We start from the raw sequence: 14965 nt of genomic DNA, 5'->3' as shown, positions 1-14965 counted from the left end.
CTGGAGGACAAAGGAAATCCAGGGTGGCCTCAGAGCTGCCATGGAACTGGAATTTCATATTGCCAACCTCAGGGTGTTCTGTAACACCAAAATAATTCAACACCACAGTGGCATTTCTTACAAGATTGGGGCATAAGGGAGGAGAAATGGAAGAGCACTGGGTTTTGTTTTCTCTGGATGAACAGTTTCATTCTCCAGGTCAAATCTGGCAGTTTGGGGGGATTCAGAGACAAAAGCAGATTTGTACAGAAGGAGGAGGCTGAGTAGCAGCCACTGAAACCAATCCAGTGCCAAATGTGCAGCTCAAATATCAATGGTAACCCTGCCAGAAGGACCGGGCCACACAGGATTTTTGGCACCACTAAAACAGAACAGACTTTGGTTTGGGTTTGATTTCTTTTATTTGCAACTGAGATGATTTTTTTCATCCAGTTGAAGTTTGGGAGGCTGACAGGACAGCACCCCCACCTTCCCAGCCCCTCTCCCACAGCAGCCCTCACCTCACTGGCTGTCTTGTTGCCCAGTTTCTGGGAGATGGCGTGGAAGGTGTCCAGGTGGGCTCCCTTCTCCTGGCACGTGGTGAGGATGACTCTGTCAGCCTCCCTGCAGAACAAAACCCCTGTGAGAGCAGCCTGAACCCAGCAAGAGAATGAAACACCCCAGCCCTGCTCCCAGCTCAGCAATCCCAGCTCAGCAATCCCAGTTTAATTCCCAGCTCAGCAATCCCAGCTCAGCAATCCCAGTTTAATTCCCAGCAATCCCAGTTTAATTCCCAGCTCATCAATCCTAGCTCAGCAATCCCAGTTTAATTCCCAGCTCAGCAATCCCAGTTTAGTTCCCAGCTCAGCAATCCCAGTTTAATTCCCAGCAATCCCAGTTTAATTCCCAGCTCAGCAATCCCAGTTTAATTCCCAGCCCTGCTCCCAGCTCAGCAATCCCAGCTCAGCAATCCCAGTTTAATTCCCAGCTCAGCAATCCCAGCTCAGCAATCCCAGTTTAATTCCCAGCTCATCAATCCTAGCTCAGCAATCCCAGTTTAATTCCCAGCTCATCAATCCTAGCTCAGCAATCCCAGTTTAATTCCCAGCAATCCCAGTTTAATTCCCAGCAATCCCAGTTTAATTCTCAGCTCAGCAATCCCTGAGCAAGGCTCCTCCTGCCACCCCCAACCCCAGGACCCTTCTCTAAGCACAGCGCCTTTAGCCTGGCTTTAATTTTTTGAAGGAGATTTTAAGAGAGGTTTTAAGGTTTTTTGAGAAACTTTTTGAGAAAGTTTTTAAGGTTTTTTTCCCCCAGTCTAAAGTGCTCCAATAAGAGCCCTGCCAGGAGCAGCTCGTGGGGCCAAACGTGGACTGAGCAAAGGGAAGGGTCAGAAATCAGGGACACAAAATGACCCAGTGAGAGCTGGAGCCAAACAGGGGGCGCAGAAAGAGGAGCTCAGGCAGAAGTACCTGGTCCAGAGCACAACCTTCTCCCCGGTGGAGCTGACTTTGCTGTTCTTGGCACACACGGTGGCCTCTGTCACTCGCTGCTGCTGCTGCTGCTCCTCCTCCCTGTGCCCTGGGGAGGCCGTTCCTGCTCTGGGCTCCATCTGCCCAGGCTGCTGATGCACCAGGAGGCTGCTGCTTGCATTTGGCCTTGGCCTGGCCTCAGGAGCAGCTCCAGAGCAGCCTCTGTCCTGTGTGTCCAGGCTGCAGCTCCCGCTCCTGCTGCTCTGCTTTGCCTCAGCTCCTCCTGCCAGCGCCAAAGCTGCTCCCTCGAGTTCTCTGCCACCTTCAGGAGCACGAGCAGAGCCCCCATGCTCAGATTGAAGCCCCTCAGGCTGGCAGGGGCTCTGTCCACAGCAGGGATGAGGTCCTGGGGACCCCAGGTGCCCGCTCAGCCCCTCTGCATCCCCCACAGGCTGCTGCAGTCCCCCAGGGCACGCTTTGGTTTCTTGAGGTAGTTTCAGAGCAGCTTTTTGTAGCTGTGCCCATCTGGGGTCGTTGGCAGCAGAGTCTCTGTCCTTGGCAGCGTCCACACCTGCACTGGAACCTTCTGGAAGCTGGGCATCAGCAGGGGCAGGCTTTTCACAAGGTCTGCTGGAGGCCACCCTTCCTTCCAGCTGAGATCCTGCTGAGAAACCCAGACAAGGTCACAGAAGCTGCAAGGAAAACCCCCGGAGGCTTCAGTCCCTGACTCTTAAAGACATTTTTATTCACAGAGCCTAATGCTGCACATGAGAACAGTTTGGGGGCAGCTTTGTGACTCCACCTGCCTTTCACCCACCTGTACTTCAGAGAAAACAATCTGCAGCCAATTTTCTTCACCCCTGTGGGCTGCTACAACCAACTGCTGGGTGAAGTGATGGAGATTTTCAAAGTGCATTGCCCAGAGCAAAACTCTCCAGTGGAACAGCCACTGCTGCTCCTGGCAAAGTTACAAACCCAGGCATGAAACCACATTTAAACTGCTGATTTTTATCTGTGTGCTGTCCCCAAACTGCTGATTTTTATCTGTGTGCTGTCCCCAAACTCCTGATTTATCTGTGTGCTGTCCCCAAGAGCAGCAGGAGCTGAGCCCTGGCACAACTGGAGGAACAAAAAAGCAGCACAGAGATTGTTTAAAGGCAGATCAGGAGATGGTGGCTCTGAAATGCTAAAATGGAAACTGGGGAAGAATGCACTGGGAAGTGGAGCAGCATCCTGGCAGGAGAAGCTTAAATGGAGAAATGATTGAGAAAAGGGCAGAAAATTCTCTAGGCAGGAAAGGGTTTGTTGAAGGGAAGGGTTTAGAACATCCAGAGTGGAGGAACAGGAGAAAAAAAAGTGAAAAGACAATGATTAGAAGTTCTCATTATACTCAATAAATGTGCATTTATATTATATATATTTAAATATATATATATATATAAAAATATATGTATATATTTAAATATATATATATAAAATATATGTATATATTTAAATATATGTTATATATATACACACACACACATATATATACACACACATATATATAATATATATCTATAAATGGAGCAATCATTGAGAAAAGGGCAGAATATTCTCTAGGCAGGGAAGGCTTTTTTTAAATGTAAAGCATCCAGAGTGGAGGAACAAAAAAGTGAAAAGAAAATGATTAGGAGTTCTCATTATATTCAATAAATGTGCATTTTAAATATATTAATATAAAAATATATTTAAAATGTGCATTTTAAATGTATTATATTATATATACATCAAATATTAAATATCTTTATAGATTTAATATTTAATATAAATTATCTATATAGTATATAAATATATAAAATCATCTATATTCAAAATGTATTGTTATATATATCAATAATTATACTTAAATATTGAAAATATATATTTAAATGTATTATGTAGATTAATAAATATATTATATATAATATCTAGTATCTATTTTAAATATATATTATATAATACAATATAATATAATGCAATACAATACAATATAATATTATATATTATATAATATTATATAATATTATATAATATTATATAATATTATATAACATTATATTATATTATATTATATTATATTATATTATATTATATTATATTTATTATATTATATAATATATTTATGATATATTATTATATATTATATTATATCATATTGTATTATATTATATTGTATTATATTGTATTATATTATATTGTATTATATTATATTGTATTATATTATATTGTATTATATTATATTGTATTATATTATATTATATTATATTATATTATATTATATTATATTATATTATATTATATTATATTATATTATATTATATTATATTATATTATATTGTATTATATTATATTGTATTGTATTATATTATATTGTATTGTATTATATTATATTATATTTATTATAAATATATATTATATTATATTATATTATATTTATTATATTATATTTTTATATTATTATATTATATTTATATATTTTTATTGTTGTTATTTTATATTTGTTTGTATTGTATTATATTATATTATATTATATTATATTATATTATATTATATTATATTATATTATATTATATTATATTATATTATATTATATTATATTATATTATATTATATTATATTATATTATATTATATTATATTATATTATATTGTATTATATTTATTATATTATATTGTATTATATTATATTGTATTGTATTGTATTATATTTTTTTTGTTTTTATATGTGTTATTTATATTTTGTTTTTATTTTTTGTTTTTTTTTTTTGTTTATATATATTGTTTATATTTTTATTATATTTAATTTGTTATATTATTGTATTGTATTATATTATATTATATTGTATATTGTATTATATTATATTATATTGTATTATATTATATTGTATTGTATTGTATTATATTATATTGTATTATATTATATTGTATTATATTATATTATATTATATTATATTATATTATATTATATTATATTATATTATATTATATTATATTATATTATATTGTATTATATTATATTATATTATATTGTATTATATTTATTGTATTATATTATATTGTATTGTATTGTATTGTATTATATTTAAAATAGAAATACACTTAATATATCATATATTGAATATATAAAACTAAATAAATGAAGAGAAGTGCTTGAACCTCTCCTGATCTGATTGCACAGCTCCCAGCAGAAGACAGCAGCTGCACACACCTGGGGACAGAGACTCGCCCCTCCTGGAGCCCGGCTTTGTCCTGCCCTGGGCGTCCTCTGCCTCGTCTCTGCTCTCCAGCATTTCTTCTCCAGGCTCCTTGGACATCCCAGGCTCCTTCCCTTCCGGCTGGGGACTCGACTCCCTCTGCGCAAGGCTGGCAGGAAGCTCCTGAGAATCTTTGTTTTTGTAAAATTTGCTTTCACACACCTGCAAAGGAACCCAGAGGCACAATCACCCACTGGTCTGTCCTTCCCATACACACCTCAGACTTTGCTGCCCAGGTATTCCTGGGCATTATGCTTGCTTTAGAATATTATTACTATTACTATTATTATTATTATTATTATTATTATTATTATTATTATTATTATTATTATTATTATTATTATTATTATTATATTAATATCATCATTACCATATTATCATAATTATTATCATCATTATCATCATTATCATCTCATCATCATTATCATTATTATTATCATTATCATTATTGTCATCAATACTATTAATATTATTATTGTTGCTTTATTCTTATTAATTTATTATTTTTGTTACTATTATAATTATGATTGGTATTAATACCATTTTATCACTGTCTTTATTTTTATTGATTTATTGTTATTGTTATTATGATCAATATAATTATTAGTGTTATTAATACCACTGTTGTTGTCATCGTCATTTTTATTAATTATTATTATTGTTAATATCATCATTATCATTGGTGTTAATACCATTATTCTTATTGTCATTGTTATTTTATTTTTATGAATTTATTGTGATTAATATTGTTATTTTTATTAATACATCACTATTATTGCTATTGTTATTTTAATCTTATTAATTTATTAGATGATGATTATGATAGTGTTGATAATAACAATAATAATTAATGAAAATAAAATAACGATAACAACAATAATTGTAACAATAATAATAAATAATAAATTAATAAGAATTAAGTTAATGAAAATAAAATAACGATAACATTATTAATTGTAACAATAATAATAAAGAATAAATTAATAAGAATTAAGTAACAATAAAAATGTTAATAGTATTGATGACAATGATAATAATAATAATAATAATAGTAATTAGTAGTAGTAGTAACAGAAATGGATCTTTTCACATAGTGGCCATGCCACCATCCTTCACTCAATAAACTTCTTCTTAAGCAAGCAGAACACCAAAATTGACATTCAGCAGAGCAAGGAGGGGCAGCAGAAAGTGAGGAGGAGAGAGATGGGAGAAGGGCAGGATGGATTCCCCTCCTCACCTCTGGATTTGGGATTCCTTTCCTCGCCTCTGGATTTGGGATTCGCTTCCTCCCCCAGGATTTGGGAGGCACCAAGATCACCAGGAGGCTCAGCAAGACTCCCCTCACCTCTGGATGGATTCCCCTCCTCACCCCAGGATTTGGGGGCCGTCATCACCAGGACTTTTGGATGATTCGCTTCCTCCCCCCAGGTTTGGGGCTAGTCTCGCAGACCCCTTCACTTTTGGATGGATTCCCTTGCTCACTTTGGGATGGATTCCCTTCCTCACCCCAATATTTGGGGGACACGAGGCTCAGCAGGAGCCCCCTCAGCTTTGGATGGATTCCCTTCCTCACCCCAGGATTTGGGGGGCTGCAAGATCACCAGGAGGCTCAGCAGGACTCCCCTCACCTCTGGATGGATTCCCTTGCTCACTTTTGGATGGATTCCCCTCCTCACCCCAGGATTTGGGGACATATGAGGGAGGTCAGCAGGACTCCTTCCCTCCTCACCCAGGATTTGGGGGGCTCCAGGATCCCCATCACCCCCTCACCTGTGGATGGATTCCCTTGCTCACTTTTGGATGGATTCCCCTCCTCACCCAGGATTTGGGGGGCTCCAGGATCCCCATCACCCCCTCACCTGTGGATGGATTCCCTTGCTCACTTTTGGATGGATTTCACCCAGGATGGGGGCTCCCCCCATCACCCTTTTGGATGGTTCCCTCCTCACCCCAGGATTTGGGGCATCCTTCCCTATCTCCGGCCTACGATTTGGGGGGCCGCCCAGGTTGGGCCACCCCACACCCCCCTGTATGGATCCTTGCTCACTTTTGGTGTCTCTCACCCCAGGTTTGGGGGCAGGCCCTCCCTGAGCCCGATCACAATGGCTGCAGCTCCTCCTCTTGCTCTTCTTGAGCTTTGGGTCGCCGCTCCCTTCATGGCAGGAGCAGGAACAGGAACATTCCTTCAGCCCCTCCACCCACTCCACCTCCTGCGAACAGACAGACAGACGCTCCAGCTGACAGACAGACAGACAGACAGACAGGGGACATGGGCGCTGCAACAGCCACAGGGAACTGAAGCGCTGCTGGCAAGCAAAGCTCAACAGAAACATCCCCATCCACCTTCTCCCACCTCTGCCAGGCTGGTGCCACACCACCAATAACACCATCCAGCCCCATCCCATCCATCTGCCCAGAGGTTAACATACAATTTATCCCAATTCATCCTAATCAATTAATTGCTCAAATGAGAAATACCAGGGAAATACCCCAGGCCAAATTTAATCCCAATTTCATCCTAATTTAATCTCAATTTAATTTGCTCACAGATGAGAAATACCAGGGAGATGACCCAGCCCCAATTTAATCCAAATTTAATCCCAATTTAATCTGTTCAGAGGTGAGAAATACCAGGGAAATACCCCAGGCCAAATTTAATCCCAATTTAATCCAAACTTAATCCCAAATTTAATCCCAATTTTTAATTTGCTCAGAGGTGAGAAATACCAGGGAAATACCCCAGACCCAATTCAACCCCAATTTAATAAACATCCCAATTTAATTTTTCGGCCCAATTTAATCCCAATTTAACCCAAATTTAATCCCAATTTTTAATTTGCTCAGAGGTGAGAAATACCAGGGAAATACCCCAGGCCCAATTTAATCCCAATTTCCCATTTCATGTTCATTTGCTCAGAGGTGAAAATACCGAAATACCCCAGCCCCAATTTCCCAATTTCATGTGCTGGTGTTGGCCCCCCCTTCCAATCTCCTTCCTCTTCTTGTTCCTGGTGGCTCCATGAATTTTGGGTGGTTCATCCTCCTCTTCTACATCTGGCAGAGACACCTCCTCAAACCCATCAAACTGCAGCAGAACAAACACACAACAGCTGCTCTCAGCTGACCCAAATTTTGTTTTTCCCCCCTCAGAAAACAAAAATTTTTTTTTTTTTAGCTTTTCAAAAATTCAAAGGGTTTGCTTCAGCCCACCAGCAGCTCTCCCACCCTTCTGCTTATAGAACTGCACCCTCTAATTGACTTCTCCCAGCTCAAATATGATTCTTATCTCTGCTTTTATCATTTTTGGGTTTTGGGGAGAAGGTTGGGAGCACCTCATATTCCTTCTCTTCCGTCCAGTTGATCTCCTCAAAGTCTCCCATGCGGCTGGCAGAGGGTCGAAGGTGATCAAAGAAAACTGAGAACTCATCCTGCAGGTGGTCATGGCCCTTCAAGAGCTGCCACATTTGGGTCTTCAGCTGGAAGGGAAAAATGCAGAAAAATCATCCCACCTCATCTCCTTGTCCTTCTGAGAGCCAGGGGAGCAGCAGAGCTTGTTACAGATCCAATGGGGAAGGTGGGGAGGGAACAAACTCCTGGGGTGTTCTGAGATCATCCCCCACCCAGCTATCAAATTAGCCTGGAAATTAAGTCAAATTAGTCTGGAAATTAAGTCAAATTAGCCTGGAAATTAAGTCAAATTAGCCTGGAAATATCCCTGCAGAATTCCTGGCAGACTCTGCAAGGTGGAGGAGGGAGAGAGGAAACACAGACTGTGTGTTTTCTCTCCAATTCCCCCTGAATCCAAGGCCAGGATGGATGGGAATTGGAGAAACCAACTGGTGGGAAGTGTCCCTGGGGGTGGAATGAGATGGGCTCTAAGCTCCTTCCCAACCCAAATCATTTTGTGATCAATCAATCAATCAATCAATCAATCAAACAAACAAACAATCCATGAATTTGAGCTGCAAGCCCAAGCAGACTCTGTGGATGACACAAAGAATTGGAGAAACCAATTGATGGGAAGTGTCCCTGGGGGTGGAATGAGATGGGCTCTGAGCTCCTTCTCAACCCAAATGATTTTGTGATCAATCAATCCATTAATTTGAGCTGTAAACCCAAAATCTGTAGGCCCAGGCAGACTCTGCAGATGACACAAAGCCTCAGAGAGGCTTTGGGAGAGAGGAAGCACAGACTGTGTGTTTTCTCTCCAATTCCCCCTGAATCCAAGGCCAGGTTGGATGGGAACTGGAGAAACCAACTGGTGGGAAGTGTCCCTGGGGGTGGAATGAGATGGGCTCTGAGCTCCTTCCCAACCCAAATCATTTTGTGATCAATCAATCAATCAATCAATCAATCAATGAATTTGAGCTGTAAGCCCAGGCAGACTCTGTGGATGACACAGAGAATTGGAGAAACCAATTGATGGGAAGTGTCCCTGGGGGTGGAATGAGATGGGCTCTAAGCTCCTTCCCAACCCAAATAATTTTGTTATCAATCAATCAATCAATCAATCAATCAATCAATCAATCAATCAATCAATCAATCCATGCATCCATGAATTTGAGCTGCAAGCCCAGGCAGACTCTGCAGATGACACAAAGCCTCAGAGAGGCTTTGGGAGAGAGGAAACACAGACTGTGTGTTTTCTCTCCAATTCCCCCTGAATCCAAGGCCAGGTTGGATGGCAACTGGAGAAACCAATTGATGGGAAGTGTCCCTGGGGGTGGAATGAGATGGGCTCTGAGCTCCTTCCCAACCCAAATCATTTTGTGATCAATCAATCCATGAATTCGATCCCAAAAGGGAGAACGTGCTGGGCCAACTCCATGGTCTCCAGGAGGACAGGGAACGGGGCTGGCTGGGACAGAAGGGCTCCCTGCTCACCTCTGCAATCTCCTGGGGCACACAGTCTGCACAGCTCTGCAGCACTTTGATGATCTTTTGGTGGTGGGCAGGATTTTCAGCAAAGCAGATCTCCAGCTGCCTGAGGAACTTCCTGCTCTTTTCAAAGGCTTGCTGCTCCTCAAACTGGCCAAGAGAAAAAAGATTCACCCTTGTGTTCAAGCACATATTCCCAAGCATCTGGAATTGACTTAAACAAATAAAATTCCTGTCCTGGGTTTTGTTTTCCATTGTGTTGATGCCTTTCACAAAAGGCACCACTTTGAATAATCAACAATATTGTTAAGGTGATGCATCCCTAGTTGCTCTAATAGTCAGGGTGTTTATAAACCTTTTTTGGTTTGTCTGCAGAACCACAGCCTAAAGATAATTGTGCAAAAATATTTTCTTTCTGGTGGTTTACAGCCTCTCACTGTCACTGAGCTATAAGGTTTGGCTTTGCACATAAGACAGGGAAATTCAGGAAGAATGGAAGAGGTGAAACCTCTATCCTACAAACCCCATCCTCTTCCTGCAAAGTGGAAGGCAGATTTAGAGCCAGGGGAATCACTGCTTGTGCTTTATCTGCAGTCAAGCGGGAAAGGCTGATCCGCAGGAGATTCACAAAGAACACCAAACTTGCCAATTCTGATTAATAAAAGTAGCGAGGCAAACAAGGCAAATATTTGAATAGCCACCAGCTCTTTGCTCTTTTCACCCTTTTACTCCCACAAACTTTTACGTCACTTAAAACCTGACCTCCTCCTCTCACTCCACCTACCAGCCCACACTCCAAAGCTTGCTCTGGTAGAAGAAAAGCAGCAAAATCAGTGAGCAGCTGTGGCCAGTCGTGCAGCAGCTTCTGCAGGGTGGAGTAGAGATCCACGGCTGTCCGTTTGTCCGCGCTGATCTCGAACTCGTAGATGACGCGCAGGAAATCTTCGTATTTTCCTGGGATGTGCTGCAGGGTCTCACGGACCTGCAGGGGTGACACCCGGGGGGAGAAACGAGCTCATCACAGAGCATTTTGTGTTGGAAGGGATCTGAAAAACCAGCTCGTTCCAAGGCCTTGCTGTGGGCACTTTGCACCATCCCAGGTTCCCCCAAGCTCTGTCCAGCCTGTGCCAGGGTCTCACCGCCCTCCCAGGGAGGAATTTCTCCCCTAAATTCTTTCAATCCATTAATCTTTGATCTCCTCCACTCAGAATTCACACAGCATTTGCAATTTTGTTGAAGCAACCGAGTGGTTTCCTAAAGATGGACCAAAAGCTGCTCATGGCCAGTGCAGAAATTCAGAAAGTTCTGCTGCTGCTGGGCACTGAGCACCCCCAGCCCCTGAGTCCTTCACTTCCAGCTCCCCCTCTTAGGACAGGGGAAGGAGGAGGAAGAGCAACAGCAGGAAATCAGCAGGAATCTGCTGAAATTTAATTTCACAATTTTAGGCAGCTCTGGAGTGGTTTAAATTCTGTTCCTTTGCAAAATCCTTCAGCTGGGCAGGTGCTGATCAGTGAAATTGGCTGTGAGGAAGCTGCTGAAGGATATTAAACCAAATAATAAAATAAAACAATGGGATTTTTTTGTTATTTCGAAGGAGACAATGGAAAAACTGACTTGGCTTGCAACAGAGAGCCAAGTTTAAACCAAGAAGAGAATTCCCAGGAAGAGAACTCTGAGCCTGAGGAAGAGGAGGAGCTGCTCTCCTCCTCTTCAGCTCGAGAAAGAAACACTTTGGGAAGTGAAGCACCACATGGAAGTAGGAATAAATAACTCCACCCCAGGCAAACCCAGCAGTTGTGTGGCAGAAAACCCCAAATTTCTGAACTTCAGTGCCAGAAAACCCCAAATTTCTGATGTTCTGTGCCAGAAAACCCCAAATTTCTGATGTTTTGTGGCAGAAAACCCAAAATCTCTGATGCTCAGTGCCAGAAACCCCCAAATTTCTGCTGTTCTGTTGCAGAAACCCCCAAATCTCTGAACTTCAGTGCCAGAAAACCCCAAATTTCTGATGTTCAGTGCCAGAAAACCCCAAATTTCTGCTGTTCTGTGCCAGAAAACCCCAAATATCTGATCTTCAGTGCCAGAAAACCCCAAATCTCTGATCTTCAGTGCCAGAAACCCCCAAATTTCTGATGTTCTGTTGCAGAAACCCTCAAATTTCTGATGTTCTGTGCCATCAAACCCCAAATTTCTGATGTTCAGTGCCAGAAAACCCCAAATCTCTGATGTTTTGTGGCATAAAACCCCAAATTTCTGATGTTCAGTGCCAGAAACCCCCAAATTTCTGATGTTCTGTGGCAGAAAACCCCAAATTTCTGATGTTCTGTGGCAGAAACCCCAAAATTTCTGATGCTTACTGCCAGAAACCCTCAAATTTCTGATGTTCTGTGCCAGCAAACCCCAAATTTCTGATGTTCAGTGCCAGAAAACCCCAAATTTCTGATGTTCAGTGCCAGAAAACCCCAAATTTCTGATGTTCAGTGCCAGAAACCCCCAAATCTCTGATGTTTTGTGCCAGAAACCCCCAAATTTCTGATGTTTTGTGGCAGAAAACCCCAAATTTGGGATGCTCCTGGGCTGCCTTACCCTGGTCAGGTAGGCCTGGGCAAAGGCCAGGTCCTTCTGCTCCCTCAGGGGATCCCTCTCCAGGATGTCCTCGTCGTAGAGCAGGAGCAGCTTGGAGGTGTCCTTGCTGCCACGAGCCCTGCCCCTCTTGTTCCTGGTCCTGTGCGAGCTCCTGCTCCTCCCAGGGGCTTTCAGGTTCTCTCCTGTGGAACAGCAGGACGTCACTTTGGTGGTGGCGGAGGTGACAGAAATCGTAAAATTTACGCAAAACGCGCGTTGTCTGCGCTCCCCGGAAGCGGAGGGGGGATGCGCTTCCCACGAGTCAAGCTGGACAAAATTCTGGTTTTGTTCGTTGTTTCTACAGCATCTGACTGGGGGAGAAAAAATCTCTGGATACAGGCACAGGTTTTTCTGGAACTAAAAACAAATCCTGCACACCAGGGCAGAACAAGCGCAAAGGGGAACAGAGACACAGCACAAGCCCAGAGCTGTGCTGCAGGTTTTAGATAATTATTCACATAATAGTTAAAATCATAGATAAACACCTGGTGTCACACAACAGGGAATTAAATAGGGAATTAAGAGGTGTTATATCCAGATTTTTGTGATTTTAGGTTTAGGAATTTGTTGATTTAATGGGCTGAGGTCCCCTCCTCAAAATTCACTGCTCAACTTCATTTGGCACTTGGGCTTGGTTTCATTTCCTTTTCTCCAACGTGATCTTGTCAGACAAAACTCAAATTAGCAAAGATTTGACTGTTTACTATTGTTCTTCTAAAATGATCAGGTATTAGTTAGCACAAACCATAAATCTGTCTGCAAACGTTCAAGAGAGCTGTGAGTGGGTCCTAAAATTGTATTTCCAGCTGGAAAACGTCCCTGGGCTCAGACACATCCAGGGAGTTAAACCCACACAGGATCCCCAGTGGTTTCTTTTCCCTGCAGAGAGCAGCTCTACTTCCCCCTGACCTGGGTCCCAAAAAACCCCAAAGAACTCACCTGCTGTCCACAAAACCCCAAAGAACTCACCTGCTGTCCACAAAACCCCAAAGAACTCACCTGCTGTCCAAAAAACCCCACAGCACTCACCTGCTGTCCAAAAAACACCCAAAAAAACCTCACCTGCTGTCCATAAACCACAAAGAACTCACCTGCTGTCCATAAAACCCCACAGCACTCACCTGGCGTCCAAAAAAACCCAAAAACCCCCTCACCTGCCGTCCAAAAACGCCAAAGCACTCACCTGGTGTCCAAAAAGACACCAAAGCACTCACCTGCTGTCCAAAAACCCCAAAGAACTCACCTGCTGTCCAAAAAAACCCAAAGAACTCACCTGCTATCCAAAAAACCCCAAAGAACTCACCTGCTATCCAAAAACCCCAAAGAACTCACCTGCTATCCAAAAAACCCCCAAAAAACCCTCACCTGCCGTCCAAAAATGCCAAAACCCCTCACCTGCTATCCAAAAAGACACCAAAGCACTCACCTGCTGTCCATAAACCCCAAAGCACTCACCTGCTGTCCAAAAAACCCCAAAGAACTCACCTGCTGTCCAGAAAACCCCAAAAAACTTCCCCTGCTGTCCCCAAACCCCCCAGCACTCACCTGCTGGCATCCTGTGGGCCTCCACCTGTGGGGAAGCTGCCTTGGCCATGGTGAAAGCAGATTTAGGCTCCTCTGATGCGTCCCCACATGTTTCATCGTCTTTCTGCAAGCTCTCTATTCCTTCCCCTTCCTCCTCCTCCTCTTCCTCGGGCTCAGAGTTCTCCTCCTGGGAATTCTCTTCTTCAGAATCTCCCTCTTGGCTTAAACGTCTCTCTGTTGCCAGCCAGGTCAGTTTTTCCATTGTTTCCTTAGAAATAATAATAATAATAAAAAAAAAATCCCATTATTTTATTTTATTTGGTTTAATATCCTTCAGCGGCTTCCTCACAGCCAATTTCACACATCAGCACCTGCCCAGCTGAAGGATTCTGCTAAGGGACAGAATTTAAACCCCTCCAGAGCTGCCTAAAATTGTAAAATTCAATTTCAGCACCTGCCATTCAGCAAATGAGGCTTTAATTTAGAAGGGATTCATTAATGATTACTTAATTATCATCTTAGATTTTCAAGGCTTGCTGGAATTGTGCCCTGAAAAGTCATTTTTATTTTGAGTACTTTTTAGAGAGCAGCCTAATGGAGGAATCCCTGCAGCTCAGCAGAGTTTAAATCTGCACATTTGCAATACATTCCCTTAGTCTGGGTTTAAAATGTGCCCAGGAAAATCTGGGTTTTAATTTCTCTGTGATCAGCACAATGCCAGGCTCTTAGAGAGTTATCAGCCCAAGTTCCCAGTGGGATTTCAGTGGGATTTCAGTGGGATTTCAGTGGGATTTCCACTGGGATTTCCACTGGGATTTCCACTGGGATTTCCAGTGGGATTTCCACTGGGATTTCCAGTGGGATTTCCACTGGGATTTCAGTGGGATTTCCAGTGGGATTTCAGTGGGATTTCCAGTGGGATTTCCACTGGGATTTCAGTGGGATTTCCACTGGGATTTCAGTGGGATTTCCACTGGGATTTCCACTGGGATTTCCACTGGGATTTCAGTGGGATTTCCACTGGGATTTCAGTGGGATTTCCAGTGGGATTTCAGTGGGATTTCACTGGGATTTCCACTGGGATTTCCACTGGGATTTCCACTGGGATTTCAGTGGGATTTCCAGTGGGGTTCCCAGAGGGGTCCCCAATGGGATTCCCAGATCCCCAGTGGGATTTCCTGATCCCCAGTGGGATTCCCAGGAGGATTTCCAT

At 42.2% G+C, this 14965-nt stretch overlaps 1 protein-coding gene across 1 annotated transcript in view; it reads right to left on the bottom strand.

The window, feature by feature from the left end:
- LOC115913297 (GON-4-like protein) overlaps positions 1–14965 on the bottom strand; it is a 39924-nt gene that overhangs the window by 1036 nt on the left and 23923 nt on the right. Inside the window, 10 exon segments of the mRNA XM_030965257.1 lie at positions 501–603; positions 1452–2115; positions 4680–4887; positions 6804–6937; positions 7687–7810; positions 8058–8201; positions 9610–9753; positions 10388–10585; positions 12190–12371; positions 13774–14020. Coding sequence (XP_030821117.1) covers positions 501–603; positions 1452–2115; positions 4680–4887; positions 6804–6937; positions 7687–7810; positions 8058–8201; positions 9610–9753; positions 10388–10585; positions 12190–12371; positions 13774–14020 — 2148 coding nt within the window.

The sequence above is a fragment of the Camarhynchus parvulus genome, chromosome 25, assembly GCF_901933205.1.
Source record: "Camarhynchus parvulus chromosome 25, STF_HiC, whole genome shotgun sequence".
In the NCBI taxonomy this organism is placed as follows: Eukaryota; Metazoa; Chordata; class Aves; order Passeriformes; family Thraupidae; genus Camarhynchus; species Camarhynchus parvulus.
The sequence above is the reverse complement of the archived record's forward strand: the minus strand, read 5'-3'. Positions and strand labels throughout refer to the sequence as shown.